This window comes from Clarias gariepinus, chromosome 22 (genome assembly GCF_024256425.1).
Source record: "Clarias gariepinus isolate MV-2021 ecotype Netherlands chromosome 22, CGAR_prim_01v2, whole genome shotgun sequence".
NCBI classification, from domain to species: Eukaryota; Metazoa; Chordata; class Actinopteri; order Siluriformes; family Clariidae; genus Clarias; species Clarias gariepinus.
In genome coordinates, this window is record NC_071121.1 from 21,224,342 (window position 1) to 21,250,530 (window position 26,189).

Consider the following 26,189-nt stretch of genomic DNA (forward strand, 5'->3'; position numbering starts at 1 on the left):
ACTCGTAAACCAAGACTTGCTTGTTTTCTAAGACAAAATTTATTAAAAATCTTTGCTTGTCTTGCGGAACACTCACAATCCAAAGTTTCATTGTATGCTAAAAGTAGCAATAAAAGTAAAGTCTAGACACAATGGCAAACTTTTTTATTCTTTTTTTTTTACCAAACAAGCTGCTGTAGGTCAGGACTTTTCCTCAGTCATCAACACTATGTTTGAAATTTTATTATAAACAACATTTTCACACACTTCAGTACAATAATTCTTAATTAGTCTTTATAAATATACAGTATTTCCATTTTTTTTTTTTTACACTTTTCCTTGACTGGGTGTATGACTACAAGCTTCTCTGCAATTTTCAGTGAGTACAATAAGTGGTTAAATGACGCTAAATACTTAATATAATATTAAGTAAGTTAAGTTATTAAGTTAAATACTTTATCTATGTATTTATTGTCCTCAACAAATTCTATGATAAGTTACAGTGCATTAAACTGGGATAGCAGGTAGCGGCTAGGCTAACTGCTAATGGCTAGTAGACTTCTTTAGCTGTTAACTATGGCGAAGTTAGAGGTTAACAGTTAGTGGATAACTTCTAATGGCTAAAGTATCCTTTTTTAACCCGTAAAAAGGGGTAGGTTAGCCATTTGCAAGTAGCAGTTAGCCGATAACATTTAATCTAGCCTTCATTAGCTCTTTGCTGAGTATCACTAAATATGAATGATGTCATTTATATTTTATTGAAATATAAATATGTTATCTTCTGTGAATAAAATAGATCAGGCATCATTAAATGGGAGACTTCGATCTGGATGCAGATCGAGTAACAGTCCACTATCTGGACACTGATGCTTCTCTGATAAATGAGAATATTTAATATAACAGTGATCTAGTGCTTTTTTTGTTGTGGCTCTACACATTAATCAACAAAGTCATTCAATGTAATAGTTTATCGTGTGTAGACAGAGTGTGTGGAAGACAAAATCCAAAACCACGACACAGCATGGCTTTTTAAAAAAAAATAAAGTAGACAATGAAAACTAAACCTTCAAAGATGTATGGACAGATTAATGTATTTTTATTCTTCCTGCGGGAAGTTTAAAACAATATCAAGTAATAATGTGAAGCTCCATTATAAGACACGGGTCGTTAGAGCAAACATACAGTATCCATAGCAACTCTTGCACATCGAGCAAACACTCACCTTTACATGCACACACTCAAATACATGGAATCACACCTTTATATTTAAAACAATTGTTTGTAGGCAAGCAAAATCATTGCTAAAGAAGCTGAAAAACATATTTTATTTTAATGTCCTATCATTGTTCGGTTGACCCTAATACACTTTTACAGCTGCGTGAAGGCATCAATCACACGCAAAAACAATCCAGGATAAAAACTGGAACAGCCATAATAGTCCTGAAACTATCAACTTTTCTTAGTCTTTAGACAGCTCCTGTCGAGGGGTCGCCACAGCGGACCATCCAATCTGCATAATATCTTGTCACAGGTTTTACGCTGGATGCCCTTCCTGACACAAACGTCCCATTTTATCCGAGCTTGGGAACTGCACTGCATCCAGTGGCCGCAGTCAACAATCTAATCAAATACATCGACATTTCAATTTACAGATAGCAGTTAGTGAGGGCTGTAAGGGCCATGACATGGAAACGTATGCAAACGTCACACACTATATAGGGCTGATATCAGTTTGAGCCCAAAATATTTGTTGAGTCCATTAGTGTATGTCTGTGTGTGACAAGTATGTGTTAGTGCATGTTTGTGTGTGTGAGTCTGTGTGTTAACATTTGTGATGTGTGCGTTAGTATGAGTGTGATGTGTGTGTGAGACATGTGACACTGTGTGTGTTGGTGTATGTGTGATGTATGTCTTTGTTTCTGCGTGCATGCATGTGAGAGAGAGATTTGTGATAACCTTTGTGATGTGTGTGATATATGAGTGTGTTTGTACAGTACATGTGTGCATGCGTGTTTGAGAACGTTAACATTAGTGATGTGTGTGTATGTACAGTATGTGTGTATGTGTGAAGTATGTATGTGATGTATGAGTGTGTTTGTGTGTGTGTGAACATGTGTAGATTTGTGATGTGTACATGTGTAGAATAGGCTGCAGATGATGGGGGGAAAAGCATCACACTATGATGTTACTCAATGTGATGTCACAATATGATGTCCCTTAATAGAATGTCACACAGTAGGTTATAAACCTTTTGCACTTTTAGGCAAAGTTTGAGGCATCGTCACGGCTGACCTGTTTGAGAAATCAAAACTTCCTCTACAATTTTGCATCCTCAATGTCTTAGATCACATAGGCGCGGTTTAGTGGCGATTGCATGAATTTGCTAGGAAGTTGTTCGGCTCAAAACGCTTTAAATGTGTTCAAGGTTTCGTGTGCATACACGCAAGTGTGTATGAGCTATGCTCCAAGATTTCAGCATCATGCCATACCTGAGGCCCAGGCGTTTTAATGTCAGCAGATTCCAACCTGCCTGCCAATTCTCATGAGATTTTTGAGCATGTTAAGACCCCAAAAAGCCCCAAATGGTGGGAAAAAAATCTTAGGAAAACATTAGGGCCCTTCGCACACTATGATGGGCCTTAATTAGCAATGAATGAGATGTCAAATTTCTATTGTGCTCATGTATTTTCCTTTCCTGCATCATGTGCACAAGAGACACAATAAATGAGCTTAGGAAACCTTTAGAAGCATGGCCTTTAAACTGCTATACTCTGCTTGTGTGGGGTGTCCAGTCTGCGGTTGTCTGATAGTCGCCTTCTCCCATCTATACGCTGCCTTTCTCCAGCTCTTTCAGCCACCCATGACCTTTTGGTTTCTTCTTTGATTATATCCTTCATTATCTGGTCACTGACTTTGGGTAGATGGACAGATCTCTCAGCAGTTCCATGCTTTTGAACCGTGCCTGAGTTCACTTTAAGAGGTGTGTGAACAATACACTGTACTCAAATAAAATCAGACATGGAAGCAATTGTACCTAAGAATGGAAGTACATAACTTAAGTCTGTCTCCTCCAAACTCTCCATCTTCTGACTTACATACTGTTAGCTGATAGTGTAGGAAGGCACGATTTAACTGTGCTATGTGGGATATAGTATATATTTTTATTGAAGCAAAATCTTCCTTTTTTTCCTATTCTATACTCTCCTTGCTTTTAGGTCAAGAACAATCGAGCATATAGCATTTCACACACTATGACATAGAGCCGATGTCATAGGTTGTGGGCCCTAAATACTTTATATATAAAACTGAAATTCTGTTTGGCCTGCCACCGGTGTTTGTAAGGCAATGCTGCCGGTCATTGGTTTGCCTACCGCTGGTGTTTGTGGCCCGTGTGTGTGTCACAGGTGTGTCAAAGGCGTTCATCAACATCAATTTTATGTCATATTGTGAGGTAATTATACTGTATATCTTCATTTGATTACCCAATCATCATTAGTTGGAGTTACATAATAATAATAATAACCTTACACCTATCACCTTACACCTTCGGGGTCCGGATTTGATTCCCGCCTCAGGGTCTGTGTACATGAAGTTTGCATGTTCTACCCATGCTTGTTGCTTGTGGGTTTCCTCCGGGTGCTCCAGTTTCCTCCCACTGTCCAAAGACATGCAGATTAGGCTAATAGGCATTTCCAAATTGCCCATAGCGTGTGAATGACAATCAGGCGTTGAACTGGCTACACGAATCCTTGAATAACTGCCATAGAAATGACGGATATATCTCCAGGGTGGGGAGTATCTGTCACTCGGTGTGCCAGCTGGCACGTGGACGAACCAAAATACCAAATATGTACTAAACCCTAACACATTTCATGAACAGTGAGCTCCATTGAAACTACGATTATATAACATGTTAATTGCACGCAGGTCAACTCTATTCAAAATAAAAATATTACGTGAATTTTTGCAAATTTTTGCACTAAGGATAAATATCTAATGAATACAATTACGTTTTACAGGTTTTTTTTTTGTTTTGTTCAGTATTAATTTTGTTTATATGTTTTTCAACAGTTTTCAGAACAGTTGGTGCAGGCTATGTTGCATTAGAATAATTAACGGCTACCGGAAGTACTTTTATTTTGAAACCGTCCAGCGGCCATCTTGGACATGTAGACCGAATCGAGCGTGGTTCTAACTACGGGGGAAAAGTTCCGAGCCGTGTACATCTGTCGACTGGAAGAAAATGTCAGACGACGAACAGCAAGAGCAGACCATCGCCGACGACCTGGTCGTCACCAAATACAAAATGGGCGCCGACATAGCAAACAGTAAGTGTGGCTAAAACCTGGAAACGAGGCTTGTCTGTGAAAAGCAAAGTCCTGGTGTAAGTTAGCTTCCCGCCAGCACAGTGTGTAAGAGTGGTTGTCTGGCTCAATCCCAAATCATTCTGTAATCCCTCTAGTGTGCTACATACTACCTCCGGGTTACTGGTTAATGGATTTTTCCCAGCTTTTTAAGGTCTTTATTGCGCACAAGTGAGAGTAGTTTTACTCTGTGGTTGTAAAATGTTTGCTAACATGCTCTCTGCTCCTGCTGCCTTTATACATGTCATTGTCATCTGGGCTGTGAGCTTCATCTTACAATCACACTGTACACTTAAAAAAAATAAAAAATAAGTGCACTGCATATTCAAGGTATTTATTATTTCCTTTTTCCCCAGCACGCGCTGTATCTATGGAGATGTATGTAATACTTGTAATGTTTAAGTGTTAAAGCAAGGGGACTATAGATAGAAAGTGCAGGCCTATATTACTACCAATTAGGTATTTTAATTTACTTCACTTACTTAAATCGCTGCTATATAAACTGTTTATTTATTTTAAAACGTGTACAGTGTGTTTTTTTCTGCTTTATCTCTAGCTTCGCTTGACAGCTTCCATGTTGAGCACGTGCTTCCTCCGGCTGTGTTTAACTCATGGTTGGGTGTATAAATGCTGTAGCAGGGCCGAGCCTTCTGTCAGAGATAAAGACTTCAAGAAAAAAAAACGGTTCATTTTCTGCCACTCAAAGATTATCTACACTATAATAAACTCTTTTAAAATGGACTGTTTGGGATTTGTGTGGAGCCCAGTGCAACAGCGCCACCATGGTTATCAACAGGATGTGTAGGAGAACTTGGGCCTGAGTTCTTTCCTCCCCAGACTGTAGAATCCTCCTCCTTTTTCTTCTTCTTTGTTGCTTAACGAAGGTTTTACCACCAATTGTAGGTCATGTTCTCTCATCTCTCCAGCCCATTTTTCCAGACCAGACTTTGTTAAAAATGTCCTTCCCTGATCTTGTCTTCACTTGTTCTGTGTCTTGTTCTCTTCATCTGCTTTATCTCGCACTTCCACACACTTTCCACACTCAGCATCTAGCTGGAGTTCAGTTATCGTTGAACATGAGTGAGGTGAATTATTCACTTTGTTGTCATCCCCCCATAAAAAAAATCAAACTGGCAAAAATACAGATTAGACACAAGTTGAGAGGGCAGAACTGGAAGTTGGGTTTAGGGTTTCGGGTTGTTCAGTTGACCTTGAGAAGAAAAATGAGTGAGAGTTTATTGGGGCATGATGGAGTTGAAACTCTTGGGGGGGGGGGGGGGGGAGGGGGGGGGAATGATAACAAAGTGAATAATTCACCTCACTCACGACAAAAAAAAGATTCAGTGATGTATAGTAATTTTGTGTCAATTTATGTATCGCCACACTGACTCAAATCTTTTTTTTTTTCTTTTTTTTTTAATATATGATTTTTTTTTTATTTCTATCTATATTTGTATTTTCTGTGGTAACTGTTCTTCTGTAATCCTACAGGTGGCGCACATTAAACTGTTCACACACTGTTCAATACAGTGTGGCTCAAGCAAATTCTTTCCTAAGGTTGTTTAGAATTGTAACGAATAATATTGAATCAGGATGTTTACAAAATTGCACATATCAACGAGAATATTGCAAATTTTTTATTTCTCAGCTCACTAAATTTGGGAGGTTTTTTTTTTTTGTTTTATTTGATTTAAAATTGGGTTTAATGAGCATCTTTATCAAATGTGCCGCAAATAAAATTGCCATAACATAACTTAATTACAATGTTCAATAATTTGGGTGTGTATGCTTTGTCCACTAGTGGCTCTGCGGGCCGTCATAGCAGCTGCCAAGCCCGGAGTCTCTGTGCTCAGCCTGTGTGAGAAAGGAGACGAGTTCATCACTGCCGAGACAAGCAAGGTGTTTAAAAAGGAGAAAGAGATCAAGAAAGGTAACAGCTTCTACATGCTGCACATGATTTTATCTGCTGATTCGACAGTTCTACAGAGATTTCTAGATTTTTTTTTCATGGTGTGATATTCTTTGTTTTACAGGTATCGCCTTCCCCACCTGTGTGTCCGTCAACAACTGTGTGTGCCACTTCTCTCCTCTTAAGAGTGACCCTGACTACACACTGCAGGATGGCGACCTGGTCAAAATGTAAACCTTTTTTTTCTTTTTTTCTTTTTAAACCCTTCAGCTATTTTAAATAGATCTGGTTATTAACATTGAATCTAGATGGTTGATATAAGGTTGATACAAGATTTTCTTAAAAATTGTTACTTCAAAATGGTTTAAAAATCACCTTTCTTCAAAATGGTTTAAATGTCCTGGATAACTAAGAGTGTGTTGTGTCCTTTGCCTGTGTTTGCAGTGATCTTGGGGTCCATGTGGATGGCTTCATCTCCAACGTAGCTCACAGCCTTGTTGTTGGAGCGAGCAAGGTTTTTCACTTTGTTTCTGCTATCTGCTTAAACAAGCACCTGGTTGTATTTAAAGACGATGACTAATGAGTTTGTGCTTTCCTCTCAGGACGCTCCAGTGACGGGCCGGAAGGCAGATGTGATCAAAGCTGCCTACCTGTGTGCTGAAGCAGCTCTGCGGCTTGTCAAGCCAGGAAACCAGGTGTGTGGACTCATACTATGGATCAGGAATGTGAACTGGTGGACCATTGCTATGGCAACACATTCTGCTAGATTAACCCATGCACTATAGTATACTAAGCTATTCCATAAAAATACTGTACAAGATTCTAGTAATGTTAGGATGTACTACAGTTCTTCTACTTTGTGTAGTTTTAGTTCTCCCCTCTTTTAATCACATGACTATTTTTTTCGCTATTTTTTTCAACTATTATGATGTGCTCTTCGGAAGGCAGGAAGTGAAAAACAGAATTGACGAGATAGTGAAAGTCCTATTTGCACTAGTCTAGGCAATATTGTCAAAGAATATTATAAGTAAAAGATTTGTTTTGTTATAAAAAGAAGCGAAAGACGTGCCTGTTATCGAGGCAGGAGATTTGAGTAACTACGTTGTATATTTAGGTATTTAGAATAACTAATGTGAGTCCTTTGAAGTTTCAATTATTAAATATTTTCTTACACTGGCTTAACTGGTTACTAACTAGAAGTACCACTAGATCGTACCACTAGTATTAGTGTATTTTTGTCCTTCTCAGACTGTGCTGTAATTCGCCAGTTAGTTGTCAATCAAATGGAAGATTTATTTACGTTCTCCTGTCTTGTGTAACTGTTAACCCCCATCAGTGTTGTCGGATGTACAGTATTTGTATGATAATTTTAATCTCGTCTCTGTACGATGCATAATTGGGAATTGTAAAAATCACAAAATGTCCAATAATTTTTTTTGTCATAGTATAACAGCGTCAGTCTGATTTGAAACCAATTCGGTTTTTCATTTTGTATATACACTCATCATGTTACAAAAGATGGACCCTGGATCTTTAGTAAATGAGCCTATCAACATCTCTACTAAGCCGCTGTGTCCCCTTAGCTAGCTGGATAACGGTACACAATATAGCCTGTGTAAAGTTTTTTTCAGTCATTTGATTATTTGGCTTCATTGCAGTTCATCTGGTAAATGATGTTATATACTTTTAAAACTCTGTTCTTATGTCGCAATCAAATGTTAAATGTATGATAATTTCCCCCAAAATAACACCTTTCCTTTTAGAAATCGCTGAGATCAAGTGACCTATATAAGATGCAGAATAGGACACACAAAAGCAACACACATTTTTACTGTCAAGAGAAAATCCACCACAATGTTCAACCTGCAGAACCCAGTTGTCCATTAAACATATTTTATTTGACTGTAACTCTTTTACTCCTTTAAAGAACTTGTTGTACACTGACACTTTTAAAAAAGTTTTTAAGCAAGTAAATCAGAATACGGTTTTTAAATTCTTAGAAAAATTACATTTTAAACATCTTATCTAGTTCTTGAATAACAAAAATGCCTCTCGCCATAAATATAGCCATAGAAGCTGGCATGGCGTTAAAAAAAGAACGAATTTCCCCCGAAACACAATTATCCTGGGGTCTCGGAACGATTATTTGGTTTGGACCATCTGGCAACACAGGCCCTGCTTTAAGTATTAGTAGTGTTCCTTGTAGCTGTTTTTGTGGTTGTCATTCTTACATATTGTTAGTTAGCAGTACAAACTTCATCAAAGGAAGGTAAAAACTTAGATTATTAAGTAAAAAAAAAAAAAAAAAACATTTAGCTATAAATACACAACCACATAAGACATGTTACATTTCAAATTCAAATTTTGTTTGTCACATACACAGTCACACATTTAACAAAGTGGTCTTTGAGTGCACACTCGCGACTAGTTTGACACCGCTTCTTCTGACCCCACACAAAAGTTCTTGCCTGAGATTTTCAGTTTTGCTCTTGCCTCATCCCCTCCTTCGATAAAAGCTCTTCATGCTTTGCGACGCAACAGGCGCACAAATCGCTTATTTATTTACTTGGTACCATTGTTATCATTTATGCAGCAGATCATTAGTTTTAGCTTGCATCTAAGTTTATGTAACTTATTTATCTGAAGGCATTAAGAAGGCTTACATTTTGCATAGACCTTTATAGATTTCATGAACTTTCATGGCCTCTCTGGTTGACTTCTGTCTGGGATTAGTCATGTTATCTGATAAATCATTGGCATTCGGGCTTAGTTTATATTCAGTTTTGGTGTGACGTTTACTAGTCAGTTTTAATAATAACCAGCACTGATCTTAATTTGTTCTGCTTTCATTTCTGCCCTCCTTTTCTCTTTGTATATATTTCAGCAGTTTAACATCTTGTTGCACTGTTGTTCACCTTCTTCTCAATGACGCTGATGGATTATTTCTGCCTGTTTCAGAACACTCAGGTCACCGAAGTCTGGAACAAGATCGCAGAGTCCTTCAAATGCTCAGCCATTGAGGGTAAGATGCACACCAGTGAGCATTTTAATTCACTAATCAGGCCAGAGATTAGTGAGCGATTCAGTCGGAGGTGGCCATAAACAGACTAATCAGTTTACTTGATAGGGAATCAGTTTACTTGATGGGGGTTGAGTAGAATGCCGGTATTTTTCTTTGTCAAAACCTGAGCATAAAACTGTTCTTCAGTCAGATTATATTTTTGCTCACTTGTAACTCTTACTTGTGTGCTTTTAACACAAGTATACATGTTTAAAAAAAAATGTACAACACATCTGTTAAATTTTTGAATGAACAAAAAAAATGTATGACAGCTATTAAAATGAAGAATTTTCGTGCCACACCAAAAGTTTTTTTTTTTTTTTTTTTTTAAATATCTTCAATGTACAGACATGCCAACTTTACAGTTATATCTATAGACATGGTTGATTGATTTAACATCTTTATGTCTGTGTATTGGATAACATTTGCATTGAAATTGTATCTTCTCGCTATATTCAGTGCCCATCTTTTGTCTGCAGGAATGCTGTCCCATCAGCTGAAGCAGCATGTCATTGATGGAGAGAAGACCATTATTCAGAACCCTACAGACCAGCAGAAGTGAGGAAGAATAATGAACAATATATTACTCAATATATATATATATATAAAAAAAAAAGAGTCTGGATTAACTGTTTCTACTTTACTGTTTGTGCAGGAAGGATCATGAGAAGGCTGAATTTGAGGTGCATGAAGTATATGCTGTGGATGTGCTGATCAGCACAGGAGAGGGCAAGGTGACGACCAGTCAGGCATCTCAGTCATCAACCTTTTTACCTGCACAAGATCCTAAGACTTAAACATTTTCTTCTGTTAATCAAGGCCAAAGACTCAGGACAGAGGACCACAGTTTACAAGCGAGACCCGAGCAAGCAGTATGGGTTGAAGATGAAGACCTCAAGGGCTTTTTTCAGCGAGGTGGAGAAACGCTACGACACCATGCCTTTCACTCTTAGGTATTTTAATTTTTTTTTCTTGAATTAGTGTTCTTTTAGAATTTGAGTGAATAAGTATCACAATTTTATTGTGATTGCCATAATTTTGTGAGATGAGTTAAAATACTGGCAAAGGCACAGAATAAAATTACTCCCCTGAGCTAGAAAAATATCTCGGGCAAAAAAAATATGTAAAGTTGCTGCTGTCTTCCTCAATATAGTTATAAAGCATACAGGGCAGGTACACTACATGGCAGCATCAGTTCATCCTGTCATAGTAAAGGTTCATTAACATGCAAGGGCAATTGCCTTTTTGTAAATAGTTTTTCTCTCAAATGATAAATGCAATTTTTGATGCAGACCGAATCCAGTTTATCCATACTTGTCTTACGTAGGACACACATCATTACGGCATTTCACCTTTTTGTGGTTGATTGTCCTCTTTCTGACTCCCCTGCTTGTACTTGTCTCTGTCTGTCTCAGGGCTTTCGAGGATGAGAGCAAGGCTCGGCTGGGTGTCGTGGAGTGTGCCAAACACGAGCTTCTGCAGCCTTTCACCGTCCTGCATGAGAAGGAAGGTGAGTTACCGTAATTTGTGTCGCAAAACAAACAGTAAGGGCAGCATCATATAAGTCACTCTGAGTGCAAAGGAAGCTAAGTAAAGGAGACTTGCATCAAAATCAGTTTCAGATCATTAACTGGACTCTCTTCTTTATAACATGAATCAAGTTGACTCTGGATTTTACAGGTGAATATGTGGCACAGTTTAAATTTACCGTAATGCTGATGGCCAACGGACCCCTGAGAATCACCAGCAGCCCCATTGAACCTGAGCTGTACAAGTCCGAGCATGAGGTGCAGGATCCTGAGCTTAAGGTAAAATCGGGTTAAACCAAACTGTTGGATTATTTCCAGTACTCTTTGGGCATCATGCAACATAATATACCTCTTTATTTTGAATCTTTTTGCAGGCTTTGTTGCAAAGCTCCGTCAGCCGGAAGGCCCAGAAGAAGAAGAAAAAGAAGGTTGGTTCTCTTAACCGTTTAGAAATGTGCACAAGGCTCCTGAATCTGAGTTAATCCATGTGCTAATCCATGTTTAATTGTGTAGCCTGAAACTTTCACTGTATAGAATTTACAAGGTGTGCGCAGGTTAAACCAGGACATTTTAGATGAAATTTCTCATGAATAAAAAAAATGTAGCAGGTTTTTAGTCATTACATCTTCTATATTTTGTACAATCCAAAATCCTGATTTGACTTACAGTTTGCATCATGGACACTTAAGGTGCATTGTGTTTGAGTAGGAGCGGTCCGTATGAACCACCTAATCAGTAAAATAGTAATAATTTAAAGTAATATTAATTAATATATCTCCTTTTATTAAGGGATTTATTATTAGTCTTAAATTGTGTGCCATACAAAGATGTATGTTTTATTACTTTAACAAGAATACTGTGAGTATGGCTCCACTTTCAGATGAGAATTCAACAGCACCATTATAAAGCCTCTTAACACTTTAATAGTAGATAAAAATAATAGTAAAAGCTTTGGATAATTTTTGGACTGAAACAGGATCTAGTAATTCATCAGTTTGGATTATAAACACTTTTTTTTTGTTTGTTTTAATGGCTTTTTTTTTCCCCCAGGCCTCTAAGACAGCAGAGAATGCCACAGGACAACCGATGGAGGTGGAGACGGAGACTGCAAAGTAGAAAAAAGCCTCCTCTGCCCCCTACTGCCAATAATACTGACCAACGGAGAATAGAAGTGTCCCAAGACGCCCCCATTGAGAAGCCTCCTGCCTAGCCTTCTATCAGCCTGTAACTCTGTATGACAGCTATGAAGTCCACACATCAGTTCCCACAGCTCATGTAGTCTGGTGACTTTAACAACACTGGCTTTTCTACAGGAGTTTACAGATGGGGAAGTGCTACATACCAACTGACTGCCTTTATGTACAGGGGCGCATGTTGAGTGGGGTTGCCCTGCCCCTCTTATAATACTGATGATAATATTTTTCTTATTAAACTATCATTGTAACACCAATCTCAGAAAATAAAAGCAAAGTGGCGGCACCAGAGAAGTATCGTTACTCCAGTGTGCCAGTCATTCTTCGGAACTCCTTTCAGACTCATGAATGTATGTTGTAACTAGGATATGATTTTTGCATTAGGAGTGATGTCTGGTTGTTAGCGTTATAACATTTCCATCACCACATTCCAGCTCGTATTATATCACAACAGACTTTTTGTATTTTTTCCCAGAGCTGTTGTGTAATTCTTACAGCTGACATTTGTGTCTGGCCCTAAAAGCTAAACAATCCTGCCATTCTTTTATAACTTCTATATACTATAAAAAGAATAAATGACCTTTATGGCCAAATATACTAAACATAGTCATAGTAGATTTTTTTTTAGCTGTCCTATACCACCTATGAACCTGTTTAATTAGCTAAAGTTTTTATAGCTTTTTTTTTTTTTTTTTTACATATATCTATTTCTATTAAATAAAAAAAAAATTGTATAGCGCTTTTCACAATGATTATTGTCGCAAAGCAGTTTTACAGAATCGAAAGGAAAAAAGGATGGAAATGTGTATGAATCAAAATGATCAGATTGTCCCTAATTAGAAAGACGATGGCAAGGAAAAACTCCGAGATGGCACTTGGATGAAACCTTGAGAGGAACCAGACTCAACAGGGAATCCATCTTCATTTGGGTGATAATGGATAGCGGGAATTGTCTTGCCGTCATATTGTGTTTTAGGCAGTTGGAGGTTCAATATAACAGAAATTCTTTTTACCTTAAGATGAGGTCCAGTTCATTATTGGAGGCTCAGGTAGAGTGTAGGAAATTTTAGTCCTGAACTTCTAAGTGACTACAGTCATAAAGTGCTCAAATAACAGCTGTCTGCATGAGTCGAGGGCAGGACCGTCTTCATGGTAAAGTGGAACTGCCCCTGGTCACCACATGGAACAAGATCGAGATTTGAGTCCTTCAAATGCTCAGCCATTGAGGGTAAGATGCACAACAGTGAGCATTTTAATTCACTAATCAGGCCAGAGATTAGTGAGGGATTCAGTCGGAGGTGGCCATAAACAGACTAATCAGTTTACTTGATGGGGGTTGAGTAGAATGCCGGTATTTTTCTTTGTCAAAACCTGAGCATAAAACTGTTCTTCAGTCAGATTATGTTTTTGCTCACTTGTATCTCTTACTTGTGTGCTTTTAACACAAGTATACATGTTAAAAAAAAATGTACAACACATCTGTTAAATTTTTGAATGAACAAAAAAAAAATGTATGACAGCTATTAAGACGAAGAATTTTCGTGCCACACCAAAAGTTATTTTTTTCAAAAATATCTTCAATGTACAGACCGTCTTCATGGTAAAGCGGAACTGCCCCTGGTCACCACATGGGCCTCCGTGCGACGAGATGTCCAGCTGAAAGCGGGGCACCGTGATTAGACAGACAGGTCCAGAGATCAGAGGGGGTCAGGATCACTGGCAGCTCAGAAGCAGGGCATGTAGCTCGCCAGAGATAGGGAAAGAGAAGAGCAAACAGGTATGGTGACAGTCACATAGTATATAAAGTGAATGTATATTTACTGCAGATTGCACACTGAGACTGGCAGGACTAACTATGTCAGCATAACTAAAGGGAAGAGCCAGAAGGAAACAGACATGAGGGCTCCCTGGAATGTAAAGCCACCAATCACTTCACCGTGAACAAAACTGAGTGATCAATTAGAGTGTGGAAGCATCTAAAAATACCTATTGTACCATAATACTCTATGTCCCTGAGTTTTCCAGATCTGCTCCTTTATTTAAGGCAGCTCTATTCCCCAAAATGTTTAGCTAAATAAATAGGTTTTTAGCCTAGACCTAAACACTGAGACTGTGTCTGAGAAGTTTAAATTGTTAAAAGTTAATTGGAAGGCCATAACTAGGGCTTTGTAAGAAAAAGCTTTTCCCCCTACTGTAGTTTTCATAATACGTTGTACTGATTAGCAGCCTGCATCCTTTGATCGAAGTAAATGGAACTAGCAGTTCACCCAGATACTGCGGCGCGAGACCATTTAAAGCTTCCTAGTAAGGACTCTTGCTGCTGCATTCTGGGCTAACTTAAGCTTATTGAACATCCAGACAGTAAGGCCTTACAATATTCTACCCTAGAGGTGATAAAAGCATAAACTAATGTTTCTGCATTGTTTAGTAACAATATATTTCTTATCTTGGCAATATTTCTGAGATGAAAGAATGCTATCCTGGTCATATTATCTACATGTGTTTCAAATGAAAGACTGAAATCTATAATCACATGAGGTCTTTTACTGTTGCACTTGATCGAAATCCAGGCCATCCAGAGGTACTTTGTGATCAAGAAGCTTATTCTAGCTGCTTGCAATCCTAGTAACGGAACTTTTGTCTTGTCAGGGTTAAGTAGAAATAAGTTAATTAACATCCAGTCTTTTATGTCCTTCACACATTGCTTAACATTATTAAGTAGCTTTTTTCCTCCTCTGGCTTTGCTTAGACATACAGTATGACTGTGTGTCATCAGCATAACACTGAAAGCTAATACCATGCTTAATTATGTTGCCCAGAGAAAACGTAAAAAATAAAAGCAGTGGGCCTAAAACCGAACCCGGTGGAACAACAAACTCCACTTAAGAACATGCAGAATAGTCACCATTTACCGTAAATCTACAAACTGATAACGATCAGTGAAATAGGATCTGAGCTAGGAGAGTGCCGTTTCCTTCATTCCTACATTTTCTAATCTATAAAGGAGAATAACTATGATCAATGGTGTCAAAGGCTGCACTGAGGTCGAGTAACACAAGAAAAGAGACACAACCCCAATCAGGGGTCATTTACTACTTTAACGAGACCTGTCTCTGTGGTGTAATTAGCCCTAAATCCTGACTGATACAGTTCGTTTATGTTATTCCTGTGTATATATGACCATAGCTGCTGCGCTACTATATTTTCCATGATCTTAAAGATAAAGGGGAAGTTTAATATTGGTCTGTAATTGGACAGCTGACAGGGGTCAAGGTCAGGTTTCTAAATTAGTGGTTTAATGACTGCTAATTTAAAAGATTTTGGTACGTACCCACTACTGAGTAAAGAGATGACTATTTTAAACAGGGGTTCCGTTATTGCTGGTAATATTTGCTTGTTATTGCACAGGTACCAATACTGAATACTTATAGTTTGACTGTTGTAGCTGAAGTATGAAATATAAAGTTACTTAAATATGTTGTGTAATTTTAAATTCAATCATTTACTAATTTTTTTATTTGGTGATTATAGAACAGCATGTTGACATTTTCTTTCTTAGGCTTGAATACATGGTCTTCAATGTTGGCATGAAATTCAATACTCACTATGCAAAAAGATAGACCAATATTCAAGTCCTGTGGTGTACATTACAGTAAACAATAAATTATTGGTTAAATTAATTGAAATGTTAAAATGTACATTATACATTTTTCTCGGAAATATTTTGTCTTATACAGCAGCAGGACAGTGGTGTAGCACTGTGGCCTTGCATTTTCAGGGTTGAGAGTTTAATTCCTGCCTTGGGTCTGTGTGCATGGAGTTTGCATGTTCTTCCCGGGCTTGATGGGTTTCCTCAGCTACTCTGGTTTCCTCCCACAGTACAAAGAAATGCACATTAGGCTAATTGGCTGATAATAGGTTTAATTTTATTTAGAATTGGTAGTTAAAGCGAGCTGGAAATGTCGTGGCCAGATGTGGAATATTAAAATGTAATAAAGATTCAAAGATAAATTTGCTATATGCATACAGCAGGTACAAATGTGCAATAAATAGGATGTAGCATCACCAAAGCTTTAGAATGTGGCCTTAGCCTCTTAGATCTGATAATGAAGTACCGAATGCTTTTCAATCCGCAGCCAATAAAATAAGATTTTGGGAAGTGGCTTTTGTGTATATATGATATGCAGGCCAGAAAGGCACAGCAAAATCCACAAACGACGTTTCTATTGTGCAGCATTGCTCGCTCAACACATGATTTATATGATGGAGACCTGGAACCTTAATTACAAAAGTAGTCAGATGTATGCAAAAACACTATCTCAATAAGCCAGAGGCATTGTGAAGGCAACTACTGTGGACTGAGGAAAAAAGTATGGAACTCATATGGCCATAATCATAAAGCTATGTTTGGAGAAAAGAGTTTGATGAAAGGAACACCTTGGCAAATGTTAAGCATGTGGTGTAACAGGTAAACCAAAGGATGAATAGTTATTATTTGTTTGGCTGCTCCCGTTAAGGTGTCGCCACAGCATATTATCTGATTGGGTTGAACTAATCTGGGCCAACCACATGACAGTCTAAAACCACCATTAAGCGACTAATGTCTACCTGGATATTAATTTACAGCAGACACAGAACTAAATGTGATATACAGTGGAACCTTGGATTACGAGCATAATTTGTTCTGGAGTGGGCTCGTATTCCAAAACACTCGCAAACCAATTTTAGAAAATTAGAAATAATGGAAACGTAAATTATTCGTTCCACAGCCCAAAAACCTGTTCCGTATTGAATCGGTACGGGACACGCTTTGTTTTCTATTTCTGAGGATCAAAGTGAAGTCTTTGCTTCTTTTGCAAGCTCATCCACCCTCTTGTTTCCCTGGATACCTAAATAGGCTAGGACCCACTGGAAAGACACATCTTCCCCTTGTTTAACTCTTGTGTTAACTAACAAGATTTTATAGACCAGATCCTGGTGGCTTCTGGCTGTACCTGTACTAATGTTTGTAAGTGCTGCTGCCGAATCTTCTTGTTCTTGTTCTCCTTCTATTTCTTTTTTTTCTTCTTCGATGTTTAGCAACAGTTGGAATCCAGTAGGGTGCGGCATACTCAGCCATGTTGGGTAAATCAGACAGCACACAGCAGCCCAGAGCGTAGCGGTACTCACCCATGTCTTTCACTTGGTACCATTTATTGGTTTCCCCATCGTAATACTCCACATTTTTGGCAGCTGTAAACCTGTCATATCCCCCAACAACAAACAGGAAATTGTCCAGCACCTCAATGCCAAAGTGGCTGCGCCGGTTGATCATGTCTGGGACACTTTCCCATGAATCGGTCTGAGGATTATATGCCTCTGCACTTCTTAGACGATTCATTCTATCGATTCCACTGTATCCCCCAACAGCATAAATCTGTCCATTGTACGCGACCACGCCAAGTCCACTCCTTCTGCTGGTCATGCGGGGAAGAAGAGTCCACTTGTCAGTCTGAGGATTGTAATACTCCACCGTGGACAAACACTCATTCCCGTCAAACCCTCCACATATAAACACTTTGCCGTTTAGTACTGTAGCACTTGCATTGCTCCTGTTTTGGTGCATTGGGGCTATCATACTCCACTGATTGTCCTTAGGAAGGTATCGCTCGACTGTGTTAAGCCATTCGGTGCCATTGAATCCTCCCATTGCATAGATACAGCCGTTCAGCACACACACACTCACGTGACCCCGCTGAGAGTGCATGGGGCCTGCCTCAGTCCATGTCCTGGTGATTGGATTGAATCTAGTCACGCTGTTGAAGTAATTCACTTTGTCGTACCCTCCGATGCAGAACAGGAAGCCATTGAGGTAAACCGTCCCATGATAGGCTCGTGGACTCTCACCACTGCACAACACATCAACCCAGAGCTCTGCTTGTGGATCATACAGCTCTATGGTGTTGGTTGGACCATCAAAGTTCCAGCCCCCGATGGCCAGCAAAACAGCTCTGGGCAGGCGGGGCCGAGCAAGATAAGAGCTGAGGAAATTGTTTTGGTTGAGGCCATAGGTGTTCAGCAGAACACTGTCGATGATCCGTCTACATGCTTTGTCACATGCCACTAAATCATTGTTCCTAACGTTATGCATAATGTAGTCGTGTGTCAGTAGCCCCAAACGCACCCTGTGCAATAAGAGCCCGATATGTTTTTTTCGCTCCAGGGGGGCATGTTCAATCCACAGCATAATGGCCTCGAACACCACCTTCTCATTTTTCACATTTAGTTCATTTTTCTCTATGATGTCACAAAGCTCCTCAACCGTGAGGTCCAGGAAATCCTCACGGACACTCACCACATTCTCGAAGTTGTACAGGATATACTGCAAGGCCTGCTGCTGCAGCTGCATGCAGAAGTTAAAGCAAGCAAAGCGCCAAATACCTATGCAGTTCTTGGGGCAGAGCTGACCCTTCAGGAACATGGAGCACTCGTTCACTAGTCTGTCCATCACCAGAAAATCAGCAGTGGTAAGCAGCTCATGCACATTTTTTTCTGTGATTTTAACTTGTTGTATGTAAATGTATTCCATGATCAACTCCATTATCTCTGGGGAGATGCCAGTGATAGTGTACTCAAATTTGTTTGGAGGATACAAGCCGTGGGTGAGAAGATCCCTGAAGTATGAGCTGGAGCCACACAGGATAATCTTGTGTGCGTGGAACTCAGCATCTGCGACTTTCAGAAGAATGTCACACAGCTTCTTCTCTAAACGCAGCTTGTTGAAGATGCTGCAGGCCATCGTGTCTTCCTTCCTCTCCAATTCCTTTTTGCTTACTTGTCTTCTATTTACGGTATCTATGGACGTCAGAGTGACTGAAACTAGAACTTCAACCTTTGTCTTGTGATGTCATAGTAGTTTCACTCAAGGTTCAATTTAGAATCAGAACCATGTGATGTTATAGTAGTCTCGCTCAAGACGCAGAGGTTGATGTACTACTTTTCCACAGATATTAAGCCAAAAGAAGGCAAGTGAGCCAAATAAAGAAATGAAATGAGAGGTCAATATTAAATTGTCAAAGTCAGAGGGGAAAGGTATAGTGTTACTGCCATATATGCATGCATGTACGTAATTTTTGGCAGCTGCGTAAGGAGTGGCAGCAAGTTGACCACACACTCTATTCGCAGGTAATAGTAGCTTGTATTGGTCAGGATCTGAATGCGGGCAGAGCCACAGGTAACCTTATGGTGAAAACGGATATATCAGGCTGAGCTTATAGGTACTGAAACCCCAGATCAGACTGCAAAGTGTCTATACCGACAGCGCATACATCATGCGAATAAATCCCCACATCGGACCACGATCTGACTACAGCAACACTGCGTATGGTACAACAAGTGGAAGTAGTGGCTGCTCAAACTTTAGCACCGAACACTACATTTGTTGGCAATTATAGCACACAGGAGTCAGAATAGCACATTCAGATGGAGCCACATCAACTTAGATCCATTAACTAGGCCAATACATAGTGTTAAAAAGTGTTAGTGGAAGATAATTGTTTCATTTAAAACAACGTTTTTGCGGTTGTTTTTATTAGGCCCTGATGGTAGTACTAGTAATTTAGTTCCACTCTACATTTTTGCAAAGTTAATTTAGAGGGTAGTCAAGCAATAAGACACAATTGCCAAGTGATCACAATTATGTCATTTAAAACATGTTTTGTCCATTTTTACAGCACAAATTTGTTTTAAAAGATGACTGATTTTTATGTTAATACTTTAAAGCTGAATGGTAACCAATAAGTTGATGCTCTATCATCAGTGTAATCCATGTTATTCATTAATTCAAGGCTTCTAAACAAATTTGGGCACTTTATATTATTACAAATAGGTTGTTTATTAATGGGTATAGTATCAAATCATAACTTATTTTAGTGCCCATACATACGACATTAAAGTGTCACAAAGGTTTCTAAATCTCAGCACAGATATTTTACTGTATACGTAAGATTATTAAATGTAACAACTTAATTTCAATAGTAATTGTATTGCTTCAGAAAACTTTGGTTAAATCACACAAGTCACTTGGATTAACTTGTGCCATACGGAATGACATGCGAGCCTAATACTGTAATTGTCACAATATTAGTGTTCTTTTTATTTAATATTTTTTTCTTATTTTTTCTTATGTGTACTTTAGGGACCACGATCCTTGGTGGGTGAGTGAGGGGTGGAAAGAGCAGTGAACCCTGAATAGTTTTTTAATGTTTCAGTTAAATAATGTCTAGTTTAGTTGAGTTAATAACGTTATATTTGCAAATAACAAACAATAAAACCCTAACAAAAATTAAGGGTTCGTATTTTTATCTTAAATCTTTTTGCAGTTTAACCTACATATGCCATAAATAAGAATAATAAAAAATATAATCTATACATAACATTTTTTGCACTTAGTTTTACAGTTTTTTTTATAAAACAACATTAATAATCTGTTCTTAAGCATTTTTAAATCATTCTTTAAAGATAATTATTCTAACAGTGTATTATTGTTTTCTGACAGTTAAAAAAGACAGCTGGCAAAGAATCTTGCGATAGGTTGGACTGTGAAGTATACACTGCTTGCCTTTAGTTTTCAGAGCAAAGTTGGTTGCATTTGAAGGAGCCTCTAGAATGTGACAGACTAAGTCATGACGCTGTAACATTATTATTTAAACAAGTCTTTTAAAGATGTGGACCCTGAATTGAAACACACCAGTAATTTCTTAACATGGAGCATGAGGAATCGTTTTCACACATCAACTAATCACCACATTTTGAGCTGTAATCAAACCTTAAGTTAACTGAATAAAATCCTAAGCTGTGTGACATTTTTTTCCTAGGGGGCAGGCAGTGTATATCACAGCTATAGGGAATATTGTGTGATATGAGTAGTTTCTAATGTTGTTAGACTGGGTGAAATGCAGGTGCAGTAAAAATTCCCACTTGGTGAGAGTCTGGTAAAACCATGCATGTTGTTTGTTATTGGGCTTTCAGCTGCTCCCGGCAAGAAGTCGCCACAGCGGACCATCCAGTCCACACATACAAGCTTGGCACAGGTTTTACACCAGATGCCCTTCCTGATGTAACTCCTTTTATCTGGGCTTGGGATTGGCACTGCATCCAGTGGCTGGGGTTTGGGCACTGGCTGGGTATGTGTGTATCAAATCAAACCTGGGCCTTCCAAATGGCAGGTGAGACACCTACCACTGGGCCACCAGTGCCCTGGTAAAAACTGGGGTGAACTCAGGACCAACAAAACAGAACCCTGATGCACCATTTCTTGCTGTTGTTGTTATCTTCATTGTTAATATTGTTTTTCATCATTAGTCTAAAGCACTTTTAATGAATTGCTGGTGTTTAACATGTAAGTTTGTGCTTTTGTATAAGTTTCATACTGAGAAATCTTTATCAAAATGAGCAATTGTTTATAAAAAGTACAGTCACTGATTATAAGTATTATAAGCGGGAATTCAATCTTGGCCTCTTCAGTTGTTTGGGTAAAGACAGGGTTAAAGCCAGTTTTTCTATAATGATAGTTCAAGCAACCTCAGCTTCAGAACATGGACAAGACAAATCTCTTTGTAGTTAGAATTAAAAGAGAAACATTGTTATTGATTAAAACAAATTGTTTAATCTTTAGTATTATCCAAGAACAATATTGTACTTTTTTAAACCTATCTCTTAATAAGGAGTCCATGAGGCTCGTTCACACTGAATGTCATTTGTGACTCATTATATTGGAGATTTATTTTTTTATTCATAAATCAAGATTCAGGTAAACAAAAAAATTTTTGCATTTCACAACAAACTCAATATTAATTAATCTCCTTATTAAGCTTCTTAGCTAATATATAAAGAAACACACAACTTTTGTTTTTAAATACTTACCTCATAATTACTGATCATAACTCTAGTGTTATTATATCTAGTTTTTTCCCCCCTTACCTCCTTAATTAATCTTCTTTATTGTGCATTTTAATCATTGATGTGTATATTGGATTTTTAATACCAATTTGCAAAATTTATATATTCTATTTAAAGAAAACTGTGGCTTGTTAACTGTATTAATTTTTATAATTAAAAAGTAACACGGTTCTCTTATTTGTTCTTCGCGTTTCCTCTCTGTTCAGGATTCAGCAATGGTGATTACGTGCATAAACGTTTCCTTTGTACAGTGGATTTTTAAACCATACACACAACTGACAAGACAGTCGGTGAATGCAACATCACTTGGAGCTGCATCTCCATACTAACTGCTTACAATCTATGTGCTACATAAATATTGACCACTAGATGGCAGTACAATGGGCCCTTAAATGATGCTTAATGAAATGAACCTTTTGGTGAACCTATTGTCTTGTAACCCTGGACACCTAAATGAGGCTTCATTTCTCACAAACTCACTTCCAACTGATACGTTTAGTTCTTCTATAGAAAAGTCCTTAACCCAATTAAACAATTTCCCTCCAATTCTCATCGTGCGCATTTTGATTAGCAGTCCCCTCTTTCCACAACAGATTGCAGGCTTTTTTCCTTTATTTGAGCTTTTCTTACTTTGAAACGTTCTGGACATATTACTGGGAACATGGTGTTCCTCAATTTTAAAATAAGCAGCCATCTTTTCCAGTAAGTATACGAGCCTGTCATTTAACATCCGTTTCATCGCTTTACATAATATGACGTCAAAGCATCACTGGCATCACTACTGATTACTGTATTTAATTGATTAAACTGCTCAGCCACTTCTAATGCAATCAGTAATGCATAGATCTCCACAGTATATACACTCAAATCAGAACAATTTTGCTAATCATTATGTTATAATGACATCGAGTAAGATTTTGTATTTTGTGCTGAATTCCACTATTATGTCATATTATGACTTCTTTTTGACGATGACGTGTCCTCTGTGACGTGTCAATTGTATACAAGGCCTCTATGTCTTTTATGACATCATGTAGAAGTATTTAGTATCTTCGCAATGTAAGGATAGAAATCTGTACTTCTCTGAACTCGGGCTTATTTAAAGGCCATCCATTAATATTTTCATATTGTCCTTCTTTACAAAAACCTCTCCAACATGAGAGCGAAGGTAAGTGGGAAATCTTAATGTTTGAATTATTTGATGGTAAATTAATTTGTTCATTATTAAATTAGTTTATTAATTAGTAAATTAATTTATTACCCTCATATATTCCTAAAAGTTATCGGGAAAAGAATAGTGCTGTAACTAGCACTACATAAATTTTGTTTTGCACCATTCTTATGTTCTGATTTTTCTAAATTTAACTAGTAAATGTAAATGCATGGTGCTTCTTGCTATAGTGCGACATTACTGCAGCCTGGAATTGACTCGCAGAATCAGTTTGATTTAGGAATCTCAGTCTCAGTGCTCTTATGTATGCCCATCCAGTGGTGATTTTTCTAACTAATGTTTGGACAGCATGGTCTAGCTTGTCCAATATCCTGGTCGTGAATCAGTTCATTCCATTCTTACATTGATTCACTTAATTGTATTGGATCATGAGCCGTCAGACCACAATTTACAAGTCTGTCAACATATGTTATCAGTAGTATTGTCATATCTTGGCCTTTATTTATTCTGTGAGATAATAATAATAATATTATAATAATTTAAAAAATACTAAGTATCTCTTGCATTTTTTTCTCCCCACAGTGGAGAAAGAAGCGTATGCGCAGGTGTGTACTTAATGTAACTACTTTACACTATAAGTTTTCATTTAGCATGGGGAGGAAATCTGAATGTCTTTTTATTTTTTAGGCTAAAGCGTAAAAGGAGAAAGATGAGGCAGAGGGCCAAGTAAACTGCAAACCGTGTGCTGCAGCTGAGATCCTGTTCATCATTTGATACCCTTAGAGTCCAGATAGGAAATGTCCAACAGAAGAGGTGTCGTCCTTCTCCTGAGGTGGCCCAAACCCCATTGGAGTTCAGAATTCAGTGAGTGGAATGCTAGATCTTTAAAAAAAATCAATGGATAACTATACAAGTGTACATACAAAGGTGCAGTAAATGCAATGTAGGATCTTCAAAGCTTAACAATGTGGCCTTAGCTCCTTAGATCTGATCATGATGTACCAAAGTCAGCACTGTTCAGCACTGCTCGCTGATAATTTATATATATTTTGTAAAAGTATACAGCAGGGAACCCTATCTGCAAAACAACATATGCCTCGTGCCCTAAGTCTGCTGGGGTAGGCTTCAGGCCCCCGCGAACCTGTATACAGGATAAAGGTGGGTCAGAATCAAATCTGGTTCAACCACATGGCACTCTAAAACCATCATTAAGTCACCAATGTCGATAGACTTAAACCTCGATTAAATTGATTAAATTACAGTAGATTCTTATAGTACTTGTGATTATACTTGATAAAGAGTATGAAGACGGTAAACCTTTATTGTAAACCTTAAGAAATTGCAAGTTGGGGCTTTTGGAATGACCTTCATACTCCCATCCTTTAAGCACGCGAGATCTTAAGCCATTACTTGTGTACTGTACAGGACTTCCGCTATCGCGAGACTGTGACGTATCGACTGTATATAAGACCTCCCCCTGCGATATGACGCTCTCTTGAAGTCGTTAGCTTCGCGGTGCGAGGTGAGAGATCTATCTTTTTGTTTGGGGTCGCTAGTTTTAATCTAAAACAATCAGCCTTGTTTAAAAACCATCCATTAATATTTTCATATTCTCTTTCTTTATAGAAACGTCTCCGACATGAGAGCGAAGGTAAGTGGAGGATATTGTCGATATTTTTATCCGTTTCAGGTCGATGTACAATGTGGCTAAGCTCATAACAGCGCTGTACCTAGCTAACTTTTGCTTTTAGAGCTGGGAATTTGGAGGACTTGTACGACATTTTAATGCTTTTAGACAGGCAAATTGGTGAATCTTGTTTTTAGGGAGTGTCTGTTTTTAGACGTTCGCTTTTCCCCACTTTTTTTTTTTTATATATATAAAACAATTGTTTGTGTAGACTAGCATGGAAAAGAAAATGGCGTCTTCTATGCAGTGTTTAATGTTACATTTAAAAACGTGTTGGAATTGATTCCTAAGACTTAACTGGACAGGATAATGCCCTAACACATACGTTTTCTCTTGTACACTATTCTGCTTTTAAGCTAAATTTAACTTGGTGTAAATTGTCCTGTTAGTTAATTAGCATTAGCCGTTTTGCATCGTGGTGCTTCCTGAAGCCTGGCGTCGACTCATTGAATTTGATTCAGTCGTTCGGGAATCTGTCTCGGTTCTTTAATTTTTTATTTAAATATCTTAATTTATATGATCGTCCAACGTTGATCGTCACTGTACATGTTTGGACAGCATGGTGTAGCTTAAGTGTTAATCAATTTATTCCATTTAGTCGTATGCTTGTGTTGGATCACATGCGATCAGTCGATTCACAAGTCTGTCTACATGTGCTACCAGTTCCATTGCTGTATTTTTATGCTTTTAAAAAAAAAAAAATTACTAAATCTTCAATTTTCTTCCCCACCAGTGGAGAAAGAAGCGTATGCGCAGGTGTGTACTTTGTCCTGTATACCATCCCCTATTTTATTTTAAAATGCTTGATCTTTTAACATGAGGAAATTAATGTTTTTCTTCTCCCTTCCCCAGGCTGAAGCGTAAAAGGAGAAAGATGAGGCAGAGGTCCAAGTAAACTGCAAACCTTGTGCTGCAGCTGAGATCCTGTTCATCTTGGATTCCCTTTGAGTCTTCTGGCAAAAGTCCAACTGAAGAGGGGTGTTGTCCATCTTCTGTGGAGTCCAGTCAAGTATCACGGAGGAAGCTTACATCTTTGGGCTGTCCAGTCGGCTGTTGGTCTTTTACCTTGTGGACTCTTTTGGACTTTCACTTGGCAGTGCAGCGTTTTTGTTAATACCTGTCCAATAAAAAATTGGTTTAAAATATACTCGTGTGCTCTTGCTGAATGATTACTGGTTGATTTAGGTTTGAGTACATTTACATTTACATTTAAGCATTTGGCAGACGCTCTTATCCAGAGCGACTTACATTTTTATCTCATTACACATCTGAGCAGTTGAGGGTTAAGGGCCTTGCTCAAGGGCCCAACAGGGGCAACTTGGTGGTTGTGGGGTTTGAACCTGGGACCTTCCGAACC

General features: G+C 38.2%; 2 protein-coding genes and 1 long non-coding RNA gene across 3 annotated transcripts; 2 read left to right on the plus strand and 1 right to left on the minus strand.

Annotated features, from left to right (window-relative positions):
- The first annotated feature begins 4,134 nt into the window (after positions 1-4,134).
- On the plus strand, positions 4,135-12,329 carry pa2g4b (proliferation-associated 2G4, b). Its single transcript, XM_053483438.1, has 13 exons — positions 4,135-4,307; positions 6,145-6,273; positions 6,377-6,482; positions 6,697-6,766; positions 6,855-6,947; positions 9,211-9,274; positions 9,793-9,871; positions 9,969-10,047; positions 10,133-10,266; positions 10,729-10,823; positions 10,994-11,121; positions 11,217-11,270; positions 11,893-12,329. The coding sequence occupies exons 1-13, from the start codon at positions 4,223-4,225 to the stop codon at positions 11,956-11,958; spliced, it is 1,182 nt and encodes a 393-aa protein (XP_053339413.1). The 5' UTR covers positions 4,135-4,222; the 3' UTR covers positions 11,959-12,329.
- Positions 12,330-17,034: 4,705 nt separating this feature from the next.
- Positions 17,035-19,344, minus strand: LOC128510358 (kelch-like protein 10). The gene is made up of 2 exons (XM_053482582.1): positions 19,330-19,344; positions 17,035-18,912 (listed from the first exon to the last, which is right to left on the minus strand). The coding sequence occupies exons 1-2, from the start codon at positions 19,342-19,344 to the stop codon at positions 17,035-17,037; spliced, it is 1,893 nt and encodes a 630-aa protein (XP_053338557.1).
- Positions 19,345-23,127: 3,783 nt separating this feature from the next.
- On the plus strand, positions 23,128-25,979 carry LOC128510548 (uncharacterized). Its single transcript, XR_008356118.1, has 7 exons — positions 23,128-23,142; positions 23,728-23,750; positions 23,833-24,009; positions 24,571-24,667; positions 24,772-24,796; positions 25,566-25,588; positions 25,685-25,979. It is a non-coding gene; the product is annotated as an uncharacterized LOC128510548 (long non-coding RNA).
- Positions 25,980-26,189: the final 210 nt, after the last annotated feature.

Bases quoted from the DNA above. Each gene is read 5' to 3' on its own strand.
- pa2g4b (XM_053483438.1), top strand. From the start codon at position 4,223: ATGTCAGACGACGAACAGCAAGAGCAGACCATCGCCGACGACCTGGTC. The intron at 6,274-6,376 runs GTAACAGCTTCT...TTTGTTTTACAG, and splicing joins GGAGAAAGAGATCAAGAAAG to GTATCGCCTTCCCCACCTGT. The intron at 10,048-10,132 runs GTGACGACCAGT...CTGTTAATCAAG, and splicing joins TCAGCACAGGAGAGGGCAAG to GCCAAAGACTCAGGACAGAG.